Genomic DNA, 14,127 nt, shown 5'->3' with positions numbered 1-14,127 from the left:
CTCAGGATATTTTCTGGACTGTTCTTATGCCATCAATCTATTAATACTTGTCCGTATCAGCCCAGCACTAACTGTTTTAGTTACTTTATACTAATTCCCTTTACGAATAGAGTATGAGTCAAATGGAAAAGGAAAGGAAACAAATTGCAGACTAAGGGAGGGGTGATATGTTGAATGAGGAGGGTGAAGACAATATTTGGTCAAGACAGAAGGAGAGAATATGGTGAGTCAGAAGGGACCATAGGATACTGACATGTATTTTAAGTCATGTGTGTTTTAAGGATGATGGTGGACAATTTTAGAAGTCAGTTTTAAAGAAAAGGTAAAGCAAGTGCCTAAGTTCCTGAGGTGTAAAAGTTGGAGATAAGTTGATATGGTTTGGCTGTGTCCCTACCCAAACTTCATCTTGAATTATAACTCACGTAATCCCCATGTGTCATGGGAGGGGCCTGGTGGGAGGTGATAGAATCATAGGGGCATGTCTTTTCCATACTGTTGTGATAGTGAATAAATCTCAGGAGATCTGATGGTTTTATAAAGGGGAATTGCCCTGCACATGCTGTCTTAGCTGCCTCCATGTAAGATGTATCTTTGCTCCTCCTTCGCCTTCTGCTATGATTGTGAGCACTCCCCAGCCATGTGGAACTGTGAATCCATTAAACCTCTTTTTCTTTATAAATTACCCATTCTCGGGTATGTCTTTATAGCAGTGTGAAAACGGACTAACACACAAAATAAATGTGTTTAAAGAATACAACAAATTCATGTTAATTGAAATAAATATTATGAAGCCAATTTATAAATCTTTCTTTTATACCTCATGGATTGCACAGCGAGTTAGATCAGAGTGTGAGATGAAGGAGGGGAGTGGCCGTCGGGCAGCAACAGATCTTCAGGTTGGGATCCTCACTCATTTCTCTGGGTTTTCCAGCAGTAAATACGTTTCCTTCTACACTGCTTACATTTCCTTTTCATGGGAACTGCATTCTTGAGTAACGACTAAAACAGGAATAGTGTTCTGCACTTTAAATTCGGGAAATGACCAGTTTCCTGTGCCGGAGAAAAATATGTGCTTGGGAATATTATCTATACAATGTACTTTGTACTTCCCACTTACCCTTTTCTTTCATTGTGCTGTGTTGTTCAAGTGATCTGATATCAGCGTAAATTCCTGACCAGCACAATATGAAGTATTATTATATGGGAGACATAATAGTCTACTGGCATCTCTACATAAATATTTGTATAATATTAAAAATAAGACAATTTAATAGAGACATCTTATTCAGAAAAAAGTTGACAAATATGTTCATGTAAGCTTCTGAACCACATTTAGAAATCCATTTTATTTCATGTTTTTCACCAGCTGACACGATGAAACATACTTTTATATGAAATGATACCAGAAAAATGGTGGGATATTTGAAATGTCTTTATTTCTTTGTTATAATTCTGAATCTCATTAAAAGTTTATTTCCATCTGACATTGTTTCTTTACAAATATAATGACTTATGATAAATAAATACATTTTAATTTAAATTTTATAAACCAGTCTTATGAATTATTTTTGTTTAAGTGTTCCATTGGTGCTGTAAAGAGTTGATAGCACCCAGAAGAAGACAGCATCGAGAGGAATAGTCTTCTTTTCTGAACCTGGCATTTCTGTAGAGGTCTTGTCAGATCAGCCTGTCATTTTACTTCCAGCCTGTGTGCTTCCGGTCCATGCTCTGATCTTGCGACATGTCATTGAAATTAAAGCTGTGGTCTGACCAAACTTCACTTGCATTGTTCCATTTTTATTAATACATCGTGCTCTAAGTTCTTTCAAGGATTGAGGACATAGACAACAATCCCTATTAGCACCTAAGAGTTTGATCCTCAATAAACTTTTTCTATCTTCTACTCTTTGTGAATCTCCAAATTTCTGCAACGGGTGGAAGATAAATGTATGATTAGAGAGATTGACATGTATACCAAACAACTGGGAGCTAGCCTGGGATCCTAAGCAGAAAAGATCCACTACATTGTGGAAGATCCAATAGTTAAAAAATAAACAGAATTTTTGCCTCAATACCTTGAATTATAATACTTGTTCTGATATCAAGGACTTCTCCAGAAAGTAGAGTCTGTTGGATTGATTCATTGTTAATATAGGAGCAGAGAGGAGGAGAAAGGGCCCTTAACTTACCCTTTAGTTCTGTTCTCTCTAGTGTTAGTAATAATCATAACCACAGTACAAGTAATGGGACTAGGCTGTGGATGTAGTAATAGTGGATAGTGATAATAGGCGCCATGGCAGAAATATCAGATAACATTTATTGGGCCCTATTTATGTGCTAGCACTTTGCAAAGGGCTAACTATCATTACCTGCTTGTCATCTTCTCCACCTCTCTGTGAGGCAGATATGATTATTAACCTGATTTAATGGGTGAGGAAACTGAGACTTAAAAGCAGCTGGCCTCTCATAAATGCTCACTACAGAGCTGAACTCCACCCTGAGGAGACGTCCTGTATCTGTATGTGTTCGAGTGGGTATTTCTTTTTTTTTATTTTTTTATTTTATTTTTATTTTTATTTTTTTTTATTATACTTTAGGTTTTAGGGTACATGTGCAAAATGTGCAGGTTTGTTACATATGTATCCATGTGCCATGTTGATTTCCTGCACCCATTAACTCGTCATTTAACATTAGGTATATCTCCTAATGCTGTCCCTCCGCCCTGCCTCCACCCCACAACAGTCCCTGGAGTGTGATGTTCCCCTTCCTGTATCCATGAGTTCTCATTGTTCAGTTCCCACCTATGAGTGAGAACATGCGGTGTTTGGTTTTTTGTCCTTGCAATAGTTTACTGAGAATGATGTTTTCCACTTTCATCCATGTCCCTACAAAGGACATGAACTCATCATTTTTTATGGCTGCATAGTATTCCATGGTGTATATGTGCCACATTTTCTCAATCCAGTCTATCGTTGTTGGACATTTGGGTTGGTTCCAACTCTTTGCTATTGTGAATAGTACCGCAATAAACATACGTGTGCATGTGTCTTTATAGCAGCATGATTTATAGTCCTTTGGGTATATACCCAGTAATGGGATGGCTGGGTCAAATGGTATTTCTAGTTCTAGATCCCTGAGGAATCGCCACACTGACTTCGCCAATGGTTGAACTAGTTTACAGTCCCACCAACAGTGTAAAAGTGTTCCTATTTCTCCACATCCTCTCCAGCACCTGTTGTTTCCTGCTTTTTTAATGATGGCCATTCTAACTGGTGTGAGATGGTATCTCACTGTGGTTTTGATTTGCATTTCTCTGATGGCCAGTGATGATGAGCATTTCTTCATGTGTTTTTTGGCTGCATGAATGTCTTTGAGAAGTGTCTGTTCATGTCCTTTGCCCACTTTTTGATGGGGTTGTTTGTTTTTTTCTTGTAAATTTGTTTGAGTTCATTGTAGATTCTGGATATTAGCCCTTTGTCAGATGAGTAGGTTGCAAAAATTTTCTCCCATTGTGTAGGTTGCCTGTTCACTCTGATGGTAGTTTCTTTTGCTGTGTAGAAGCTCTTTAGTTTAATGAGATCCCATTTGTCAATTTTGGCTTTTGTTGCCATTGCTTTTGGTGTTTTAGACATGAAGTCCTTGCCCACGCCTATGTCCTGAATGGTATTGCCTAGGTTTTCTTGTAGGATTTTAATGGTTTTAGGTCTAACATTTAAGTCTTTAATCCATCTTAAATTAATTTTTGTATAAGGTGTAAGGAAGGGATCCAGTTTCAGCTTTCTACATATGGCTAGCCAGTTTTCCCAGCACCATTTATTAAATAGGCAATCCTTTCCCCATTTCTTGTTTTTGTCAGGTTTGTCAAAGATCAGATAGTTGTAGCTATGCGGCATCATTTCTGAGGGCTCTGTTCTGTTCCATTGATCTATGTCTCTGTTGTGGTACCAGTACCATGCTGTTTTGGTTACTGTAGCCTTGTAGTATAGTTTAAAGTCAGGTAGCGTGATGCCTCCAGCTTTGTTCTTTTGGCTTAGGATTGACTTGGCGATGCGGGCTCTTTTTTGGTTCCATATGAACTTTAAAGTAGTTTTTTCCAATTCTGTGAAGAAAGTCATTAGTAGCTTGATGGGAATGGCATTGAATCTATAAATTACCTTGGGCAGTATGGCCATTTTCACGATATTGATTCTTCCAACCCATGAGCATGGAATGTTCTTCCATTTGTTTGTATCCTCTTTTATTTCATTGAGCAGTGGTTTGTAGTTCCCCTTAAAGAGGTCCTTCACATCCCTTGTAAGTTGGATTCCTAGGTATTTTGTTCCCTTTGAAGCAATTGTGAATGGGAGTTCACTCATGATTTGGCTCTCTGTTTGTCTGTGATTGGTGTCCAAGAATGCTTGTGATTTTTGTACATTGATTTTGTATCCTGAGACTTTGCTGAAGTTGCTAATCAGCTTAAGGAGATTTTGGGCTGAGACAATGGGGTTTTCTAGATATACAATCATGTCATCTGCAAACAGGGACAGTTTGTCTTCCTCTTTTCCTTATTGAATACCCTTTATTTCCTTCTCCTGCCTGATTGCTCTGGCCAGAACTTCCAACACTATGTTGAATAGGAGTGGTGAGAGAGGGCATCCCTGTCTTGTGCCAGTTTTCAGAGGGAATGCTTCCAGTTTTTGCCCATTCAGTATGATATTGGCTGTGGGTTTGTCGTAGATAGCTCTTATTATTTTGAGATACATCCCATCAATACCTAATTTATTGAGAGTTTTTAGCATGAAGCGTTGTTGAATTTTGTCAAAGGCCTTTTCTGCATCTATTGAGATAATCATATGGTTTTTGTCTTTGGTTCTGTTTATATGGTGGATTACATTTATTGATTTGCATATGTTGAACCAGCCTTGCATCCCAGGGATGAAGCCCTTGAGTGGGTATTTCTAGGTGTGTCGGGGGAGGAAGGTGGTGGGTTAATTTTGAAGGCTTCCGAACAGCCCACTATAAACATCATACATTTCCTAATCTTCGTTCTTTTTGAAACTGAATTCTCCCTAGGGTTTGGTGTATCCTTGACCATTCAGGAAAGAGACATCAATCACCCAAAACAATACAAGGAACACAAGATCTTCATGAATCAAATGATACTTGGAATGAATACACCAATAAGAATTTATTGCCAAAAAGTTACCTTATTAAAACAAATTTTAAATAAAGAACATGGAATTGTTTCAATCTTTGAGAAGACTAGCTGTATACATGCCTGCCAGAGCTATCTCTAACAAAAGATATCACTTCTAAGCATAAATATCTTGCTGAATTTTAGATTCCCTGCAGAACTAAGAGTTAAGTAGAACATGCACCAATTTTCTTAGGTTTATTTTTAAGTATTTTTGTTTTAGCTTTTTTTTCCCTCTGATCATGGGAGTACATTTTCACTCAAACACTTAAAGATCAAATGCTATTTTAAAACTTAGAACTCTGGAATGATCAGTATTAAAAAGTTATGAGTCAAAAGAACCTTGACAAAACCGTAAGAATGTAGCTGGAAATGGAAATGGCTATGGCTACAAAGATTCCCAAGTCAAAAAAAATGAGTAAAATGGGCTTTGTATTAAAAAAATAACAACATTACTATTAGAATACATGGCAATTAACATTCAGCTTTGGTGTACATGATGATAGGGAGTAGTGGTGACTGTGGCAAAATGAAGGGAACATGTGGCTTCTACAGCTCTAACTTATTATTATTCAGGTAGATAGACCCTGTGTTAATTTTCTCCGAGTGTTTGAAGAGAGGCTGTAATTATTGACTTTTATATGAATACTCTTTTTGTTAAATGTTAGCAATTGAATCAAGGTTTTAACCACATAGTGGTTGTTAAAACCTACCTCTACTATTTTTGACCTCTGCTTTAGACCAACTCATTGCCTTAGGCCAAAGGAAGCAAAATATCCTGTTAAAATAATAATTTTATAGGCTGAGCTGTGAGATGAGTTTGTGGGAATCAAGACTGCAGAAACAAACTAGAAATTAAATGCAACAAAAAAATTAAACATTTAAGAAATTGACAAAAAACACACTTAAGAAAAGACGGCATTTATTATAGTATTTCACTGCAGTCATCTCAATAAATTTCCTTTCACCTTTAATTTTAGTAATTTTATGCATAATTGTAATTCTATCAATAATGGTCCTGATTTCTCTTTCATCTTCTGTCCAGTTTTACTCTTGACTTTCCTGTCACTCAAGTATTAAATATCTTCAGAACGCTGTGCCTTGTATGTAACGTACCAATCATATGCTGACAAATGATGAATTCTTTCCCTGAAAATTCCTGAAGAATGCAGTTCTTTCATACTTATTTTTTGTTATATTGAGGTCAAATAGAATACACTATAACAATGTGGTAATTATCTTCACATCTTGGTCAAGTTCCAGCCAAGGGAGGTTTTTATTTTTATTTTTTGATTTGGATGGTATAATGAAAAATTATCTTCACCTAAGCTCTGAGATGATAGTGATGTTCATTTTGAATTAATAATTGGTCTGAAAAAGAGTAAAACATCTTTTGGTGGGAAATTGAGCAGATATTAAAAGACTCAATAACTGACACAAAAAATCCTTTTGTTTCTGAATCACAAGGAAACAGCAACAATCAAGAGGCTTTCGCTGAGGATTACATGTTCATGTTTCACCGAGGATTTAGACATGCAATCTCTTTAGGCATTTATTTGAGTAATCCAGGTGTGGGATATTTTAATGATTTGTAGAGTGATAAATGCCCACGAGGCTGAGTCTTACATACTCCTGGACTACTAACAAATGATTTATTATTCTGTCAGTTTTTGGAGTTTCGTGTGGATTGAATGTTGTCATGGAAGTTTAGGAACAAACCACGATCTATTTCAAAGATGAAAAGATGCTGCTCATATTCTGTAGGAACAAAGTAACATAATTTTATAATTATCGTTCATTGTATCCGAGTGGGAAAAAGATTGCTAAACATCCTGTGAGCACAGGACAGTCCTTCACTACAAAGGTTTATTTTAAACAAAGGTTTAATCCAGCTCCAAATGTCAATAACGTCAAGACTGATAAACCATGTCATATGGTGATAGAAGAGGAAAAGATTATGTGCTATCCTATATTCCAAGTTGCTAATGAATATTTGAGAAGCTAATACACTAGGGAAATTAATGCAGTGCAGTCTGGTGGTCTTCATAAATGAAAACAATTGAGTTAAGAACAAAAGTCGTCAGTCTTTGCAGAAGTTTATTGAGCACTTACCAAGTGCCAGATATTGCTGTAGGTGCTGGGGATATCCCAGTGAACAAAGCAGGTAGGCTCTGCGTTCATGAAGCTCCCATCCAAATGTGGGAGACGGACAGTAAACAAATAGATAAAATGGTTCTGTCCTCGTGCCTTTTGTCTTCCCCATCTCCACACTGTCTCCGGTGGACTGGGACTGGTCATTTTTTCTCTCTCTATATGCTTTCTCTAAGTTACGTCTTTGTGCCAGTGACAATCAACTTTTTACTGTAAGCCCTGATCTCTCCCTTAGAAACTCAGATTGGAATGGCTAACTCCCTACTCAGGATCTCCACACTGGTGCCCAATAGAAATCTGAGACCCAGCAGGTCCAGAACAAACTCTGATTCTCTCACCCCAAAACGTTCTTCTCTTTCAGTCTTCTCCATTCCAGTGATGCCACTACCAACCAGGTGTTCATGCAAACCCAAATGACAAACTTCTTTCATTTATTAGGACCAAAGAAAGCCCTTATCTTCCAAAGAATTGTGATGTGATAATATTGTTTTAAGTTAAAGGGTAAAAGGAAAATATTTACCATTATTGTTTTTTTCTCATTTATTTTCATGAAATTAGTAGTCTTTTTTCCCGTAACAGTGGAGTCCCTCTTAAATTTTTCCTATTTCGCCTTTATTTATACAATTTACCTATCTGTATCCATATTAAATAGCCAAATCTTTAAGGTGACAGGGTGCTGCTAAATAGACTACATTCAGGATTTTGAATGTAGAATATTTGTTGGAGTAATAAGGTTTAGTGTTGTATGATACGAAATTCAGATTGGCATCGGGTATCTAGAATTAAAAGTATAAATTGTTAAAATCTGCGGGACTTTTGAGAATGATCTACTATGTGTGCCTGGACTGATGAAAAGAGTGGGAAGGGCAAAAATATGTTGAAAGAGATCATTTTGTATGTTGAAATTATAAAATAAGAAAATGCATTCTGAGAATGAAGCCCATGGTGAGCTTTGCTTTACTTTTGAACTAGCAGCAGTGCAAATGGGCAGACACAGATAAAGGAGATTGCTGTCATCTTCTTATTTCATCTTAATGAGTTTCTTCCTTTTGATTCTTGATAGCAAATTTGTGACATTTTTAGCTTTATTAAACTTTAATTAGTGGATAATATTTATCATATGCATTTACCAAAAATACAAGATAATATGGAGCAAGTTAAAGAGAAAATAAAGAGTACTCTGGGAAAAAGCCCATAACTAGAGTGATATCTAGGAATATTTTTTGTGGAGCCATTGTTAGGGGAATGCTGGTGAGCGGAGCACATGCTCACACACGTGTGAGCTGAAAGGTCCTCAGGATTGGGGGGGCGGCATCTGCGAGAGCCTCACTTCCTCTGAACGCAACTTAGCCTGTCTTTGACTCACCTGTGTCGTGTCTGCGTCTCCCTACCCTTCAGAGATTATTGCGACCTGTTACATGCAGCCTTGATTGTGATTTTCGTGGGTGGGAGGCGCGTCCTCTGCGAGGTGCCAGCATCCCAAGTGGTTGGCTGAGAGGATGTTGTATAGAAACAACCACTGTTTGACATTGAATTGAAAGTCAAAGTGAAATAAGTAAACTCGATTTTCCTATTAAGACTCATTTATTTCTCAAAGTCTGCTTTTTGTTTCAGTCTTTGAAAGAATAAACATAAAGAATTGTTCATCAGAAGATGATCTCTGGACCAACTACATCAGAATCACCTAGAGGTCCTGCTCAAAATGCAGATTTCTGGGTCCTAAATTAATCTGCTGAGTCAGACCTCTGGGGACAGGAATCTGCAGTTGGAAGAAACTCTCCAAGTCTTAAACACAAGAAAAAGTTTGAAACCCACTAGCATAAAAAAGCTATTTTCCACTGCTTTGTTTCAAATATATGTGTGTCAAGATGAAGATTATCTGATTCTGGTGAAATTTTGGACAAGTGGGAATGAATGCAGAGATAAAACAATGTACAGAATCCTTCATGTATTTTTGTGACTAGGCTACTAATGCTTCCTTGATTGATATAAGAAGGATTAAATATGACAACAGAGTCTGAAAGGACACTATAGATGCTGGTTGTTAAAGGATGATTTTGAAATTACCTATTTATTCCTAGCTTTAGGAAGGAAGATTTAAACCTCTTATAAAAAATGTCAAACCGTTTTCATGATTTTGCGTTCTCAGCAAACATCTAAAATCTGCCTTCACTGTTGTATAAAATGAGGACCTTGGGAAAAAGAAATGCTTGGTTAGAAATGCTAACAAGTTCCAGATTTCCTTTCATATACAGTTAAACAAAAAGTTCCATATTGTCACGGAGGATAAGAAGATAAAAAGTCAGATAAAGACATGGTTTACTTTCTTAGTTTGTATGTTCCATTCTAACTCATATTTTGATTCATTGTTACTACTTCCTCACTTTAATTTATCCGTTTCAGAATGTGACTGAGTTCAGCTTATGAAGAAAAGGTTTATAAATGTAGAGGTGAAGTTTAAGCTTTGCTTGCACGAGAGGATACCTGTTTACTATGTGGTCAATATGAAATGTAAACTATGTAAACTAGGCAAATAAACCACCATGTTATTTTAAGAGTAAATGGAATGAGATAAAGAACATTTTTGCGATGAGTATGTGGAAAATGTTTAAAAAAACAAAACTAAAGCAAAAAATTAAACAGAATAATACCAATAAAATGAGCACTTAAAGTTAGAAAATTCTAATTTTTTTTCACCAATTATCCTTAACTTTAGATAAGAATTCAAAAATTATATCACTTGTTCCCAATAGACAAATTAGATTGACATCCAATACATGTTCATTTTATTTATTTCAGCTGATGTTGAAGAGTTGAGGCTATTCCTTCTGATCTGACATTATAGTTACAGAATCTGAAACATGAACTGGTTGTATCAGGAATAAATGTGGTTCTGAAGGTCATGCTAGGAGTGAGATCTTGTGGCTTGTTTTATTTTAAATAGTCTTGTTCCTCTTTTGATATAAGTTATAACATGCTTATAGCTAAATATTACAAAAATTAGAAAGTGTACAAAGGTCAATTTCCTATTACCTAAAAGGAACTACCCATTGCATTTTGGTAAATGCCACCTACTTTTTTCTCAACATTAGCACACACTGATATTATCCATTTGTATATCTGTATATATTCTTATGCATCTGCATATATGTATGTATGTAGCAAGTATGCCACTTAATAAATTTTTTCACCAGACAATATTTTATAGACATCTCGTATACACACGTATGTGTATATATAGTTTTCATCACATTCCATTTATGATTGCACTTTTGCTATAGTAGTCTATAATTTGAATATATCATAATATGTTTAATGATTCTTTTGTTGATGGTTATTTAGATTGTTTCCAATTTTTCCACTTTGGTAATCAATGCAATGAATCCCCTTATTTGAATATTTTTCTTAGAATAAAGTCCTAGAAGTAGTATTGCTAGGTTCAGGAAAATGCCCATTTATTTTTATTTTTATCTTTTGAGATAGGATCTTACTCTGTCACCCAGGCTGGAGTACAGTGGTGCATGTGACTATGGCTCCCTGCAGCCTCAAACTTCTGGGCTCAAGTAATCCTCCCACCTCAGCCTCTTAAGTAACTAGGACTACAGGTGTGTGCCACCACGCCCAGCAAACTTTAAAAATCTTTGTAAAGACAAGGTCTTGCTGTGTTGCCGAGGCTGACCTCAAACTCCTGGCCTTAAGGGATCCTGCCTGGGACTCCCAAAGCGCTAGGATTATAGACATGAGCCACCATACTGGCTGGAAATACTCATTTAAAAATTTGAGATATATTGTCAAGTTGCTCTCTGAAATGTTGTACCATTTTATACTCTTATTAGCCATGTCCTGAGGGTGACAATGGATGGTGTCTTGAGGACATAAACCGAATTTGCTAGATGGAAATTCTCTTCTCTTTTTTCTCCCCTAAACTTTCTTTTTCAAGGCTCAATATAATGAAATTATCCTACTCTTTTTTTTCTTTGTGAAAATAATAGCCTATTTAGCCATTGGTCAAACTTAATGACCACTGAGAAGAGTCCAAATCTTTGAATTACTAAAGGGCTTATTTACCTGCCGTAGCGATATGGAGAGCCCAGACCTGAACCCAGAAATTTAAATTCTGGCTTTTTAAAAGGCCGGGGGTGGGTGATAGAGGGGAAACGAAATTCTTTCATTCCTTCTTGAAGTGTCTTCCTGGGAAATAGTGGCAGGGATATCTATCTATCTATCTATCTATCTATCTATCTATCTATCTATCTATCTATCTATCTATCTATCATCTATTTTATCAATCACTCAACCTACCTACCTATCTTCTATCTATTTATTTATCTTTAATTTCGAAGAAGATCACTTCAGAATCTCTGGCCATTGTGTTGTTTTATTAGAAATGCCATTTTCCATTAAATTTTGGTCTTCTTGTGCTTTCCAAGTCTTAGAAGTTTAGGAAACATCTGACTCTAAATGCTTACTTCACAACTTTGAGATCCTGGTGGATAAATTTAATTTACATATACTTGATGATTTCTGGCCCTACCCCAACATTGTAAAGGAAGTATAATTCCCAGATAGGAGCAGCAATGCACAAGGGTTTCTGTGTTACAACAAAACTATTATACTCAACAAATGGATTTTTCCACTTTGGTTTGTTGTAAAAAAAATTAGTTTAATTCTGCTTAACACCCAGTCATTTTATTAACTTAATGTTACCTTCATAATGTCTTCTTGTTTCATGCAGGCATTCTTACACCGAATGAACCAGTGTGCAGCATCAAAAGTTGACAAAAATGTGACAGAAGAAACAGTGAAGGTGAGGAGGTACAATTGGCCCTCAACCTGAGCATGAGTTTCCTATAGATAAATTTTGCTGGTGCCATGGCACTTCACAGCCCTTCAGTTGATCAGCAGTTGCACTACAAGTTGCTGTGCCAGTCAGTTGTATTGGTAATAATTTTAAAAAGGAGAAATAGGGCTTAGGAAAAGAGATGGAAGATTAAGAGGATGGCAGAGAAGTCATAGAGTTTTTTTATTTTTCAACCAAGGCCTTGGGAACATTTGAACAGAGGAAGAAAAATAAATTGGAGGCAGCCGGGTGCGGTGGCTTATGCCTGTAATCCCAGCACTTTGGGAGGCCGAGGTGGGAGGATCACCCAAGGTCACGAGTTCGAGACCAGCCTGACCAACATGGAGAAACCCTGTCTCTACTAAAAATACAAAATTAGCCAGCCGTGGTGGCGCATGCCTGTAATCCTAGCTACTCTGGAGGCTGAGGCAGGAGAATCGCTTGAACCCTGGAGGAGGAGGTGGTGGTGAGCTGAGATGATGCCTGTAATCCTAGCTACTCTGGAGGCTGAGGCAGGAGAATCGCTTGAACCCTGGAGGAGGAGGTGGTGGTGAGCTGAGATGGCGCCATTGCACTCCAGCCTGGGCAACAGGAGTGAGACTCTGTCTCAAAATAAATAAATAAATAAAATAAATAAATTGGAAGCTAAGAACCTCAATGTCTTTGAGAAGGAGGGAGCTGAGCCATATAAGAGGATTGTTAGAGGTGGCTCAGGAAGGCAGGGTGTGGGCAAACGTGACTTCCAGTATCTGTGATCACTGAAGAACAAAAGATTTCAATGGTTCACTCCACATAATATCCTTAATTCAGAAACAGACGTATAATTGTTTCTTTTAAACTGCAAGGAAGGAAAATTGTGAACAGTTTTGAAAAAAAAGGATGGTAAATGAAAATTAATTATACTATAATGATTAGTCATTTAAATTGTATGTACTATTCCTGATATTTATGATGCTAACTTACTGTTTTATTTTTCTGGAAATATAAAACATTCTAAGCATTTTTAAAGGTTCTTCTGACTCTATTTCCCCATGAGTAAAATACCTAACTTTAAAATTTTCCTCCCAGGAGATTATTTTAGTTAGCTTGCTTTTGGTTGTAAGCTAAAGAAACCTCTTAGTCAAATTGAATTGAAGACACTTTGGCTCACATATCAGGGACTCCAGACAGAGGAGAAGGTTTAGCACCTGTGACCCAGAGAGGCCAGCAAGGTTGCTACATCCTCTCCAAGCTAATCACTGCCACCCAGGTTATCAGCTTTGTGCTCAAGCTGGCTCTTCCTGTGGCTGCAGAGCTGTCCCAGCTTTTACTTCTACATGTGGCACCTTCCAGAGGGAAAAGAGCACTGTCCATTCTGGTGTGCCCTTCTTAGGAGCATAGATGCCCTTCCCAGAAAAGCCTGCCGGCAACTCTGCTGGTTTCCATGCAGCTCAGCCTTGAGAAGGGAGTGGGATACCTGGCTTGGATTGGGCAACAGAGGCCTTGCCCTGAGAGCCAGCCATGGGCTCCTGGTTCCCAGAATTGTGTCGGCGGCGTGGAGGGGAAGTCCAGACAAAATTGAGGCTCTGCCCGCAAGGTGGGAGGAAGGCATGGATATGTGGTTTTCAGGTTGGAGAGAAAATACTATGCTATCATAGACTTAAAAAAAATTGGTTCACTACTGAGCTTACTTACACATTTGTTTATTTACAGATGTTGTTCTCAAACATTGAAGACATCCTTGCAGTACATAAAGAATTCTTAAAAGTCATGGAAGAATGCTTACACCCCGAACCTAATGCTCAACAAGAAGTGGGAACCTGCTTTCTTCATTTTGTAGGATAAATTTCTTTTTATTTTAAAAGTTCTTTTCCCCTAGATTTTAAGATTTAGCTCTTGGCATAGTGGTATGTGTGAATGCAGTATTAGAAGTAAAATCTGACACCAAAAGTTTGGGGTCTTTTAAGGCCAATGAACTCTTCCA

The 14,127-nt window shown here is 37.3% G+C and overlaps 1 protein-coding gene across 4 annotated transcripts in view; it reads left to right on the top strand.

Moving 5' to 3' along the window:
• The window catches only part of PREX2 (phosphatidylinositol-3,4,5-trisphosphate dependent Rac exchange factor 2), a 284,434-nt gene that overhangs the window by 53,660 nt on the left and 216,647 nt on the right, over nt 1-14,127 (top strand). For all 4 annotated transcript variants that reach the window (XM_055298134.2, XM_063612655.1, XM_055298135.2 and 1 more), the window contains exons 2-3: nt 12,060-12,131; nt 13,857-13,979. In XM_055298134.2, the coding sequence (XP_055154109.1) occupies nt 12,060-12,131; nt 13,857-13,979 (195 nt within the window). The remainder of the gene's footprint in view (nt 1-12,059; nt 12,132-13,856; nt 13,980-14,127) is intronic.

Source organism: Symphalangus syndactylus, chromosome 11 (assembly GCF_028878055.3).
Source record: "Symphalangus syndactylus isolate Jambi chromosome 11, NHGRI_mSymSyn1-v2.1_pri, whole genome shotgun sequence".
NCBI classification, from domain to species: domain Eukaryota; kingdom Metazoa; phylum Chordata; class Mammalia; order Primates; family Hylobatidae; genus Symphalangus; species Symphalangus syndactylus.
The sequence above is the reverse complement of the archived record's forward strand: the minus strand, read 5'-3'. Positions and strand labels throughout refer to the sequence as shown.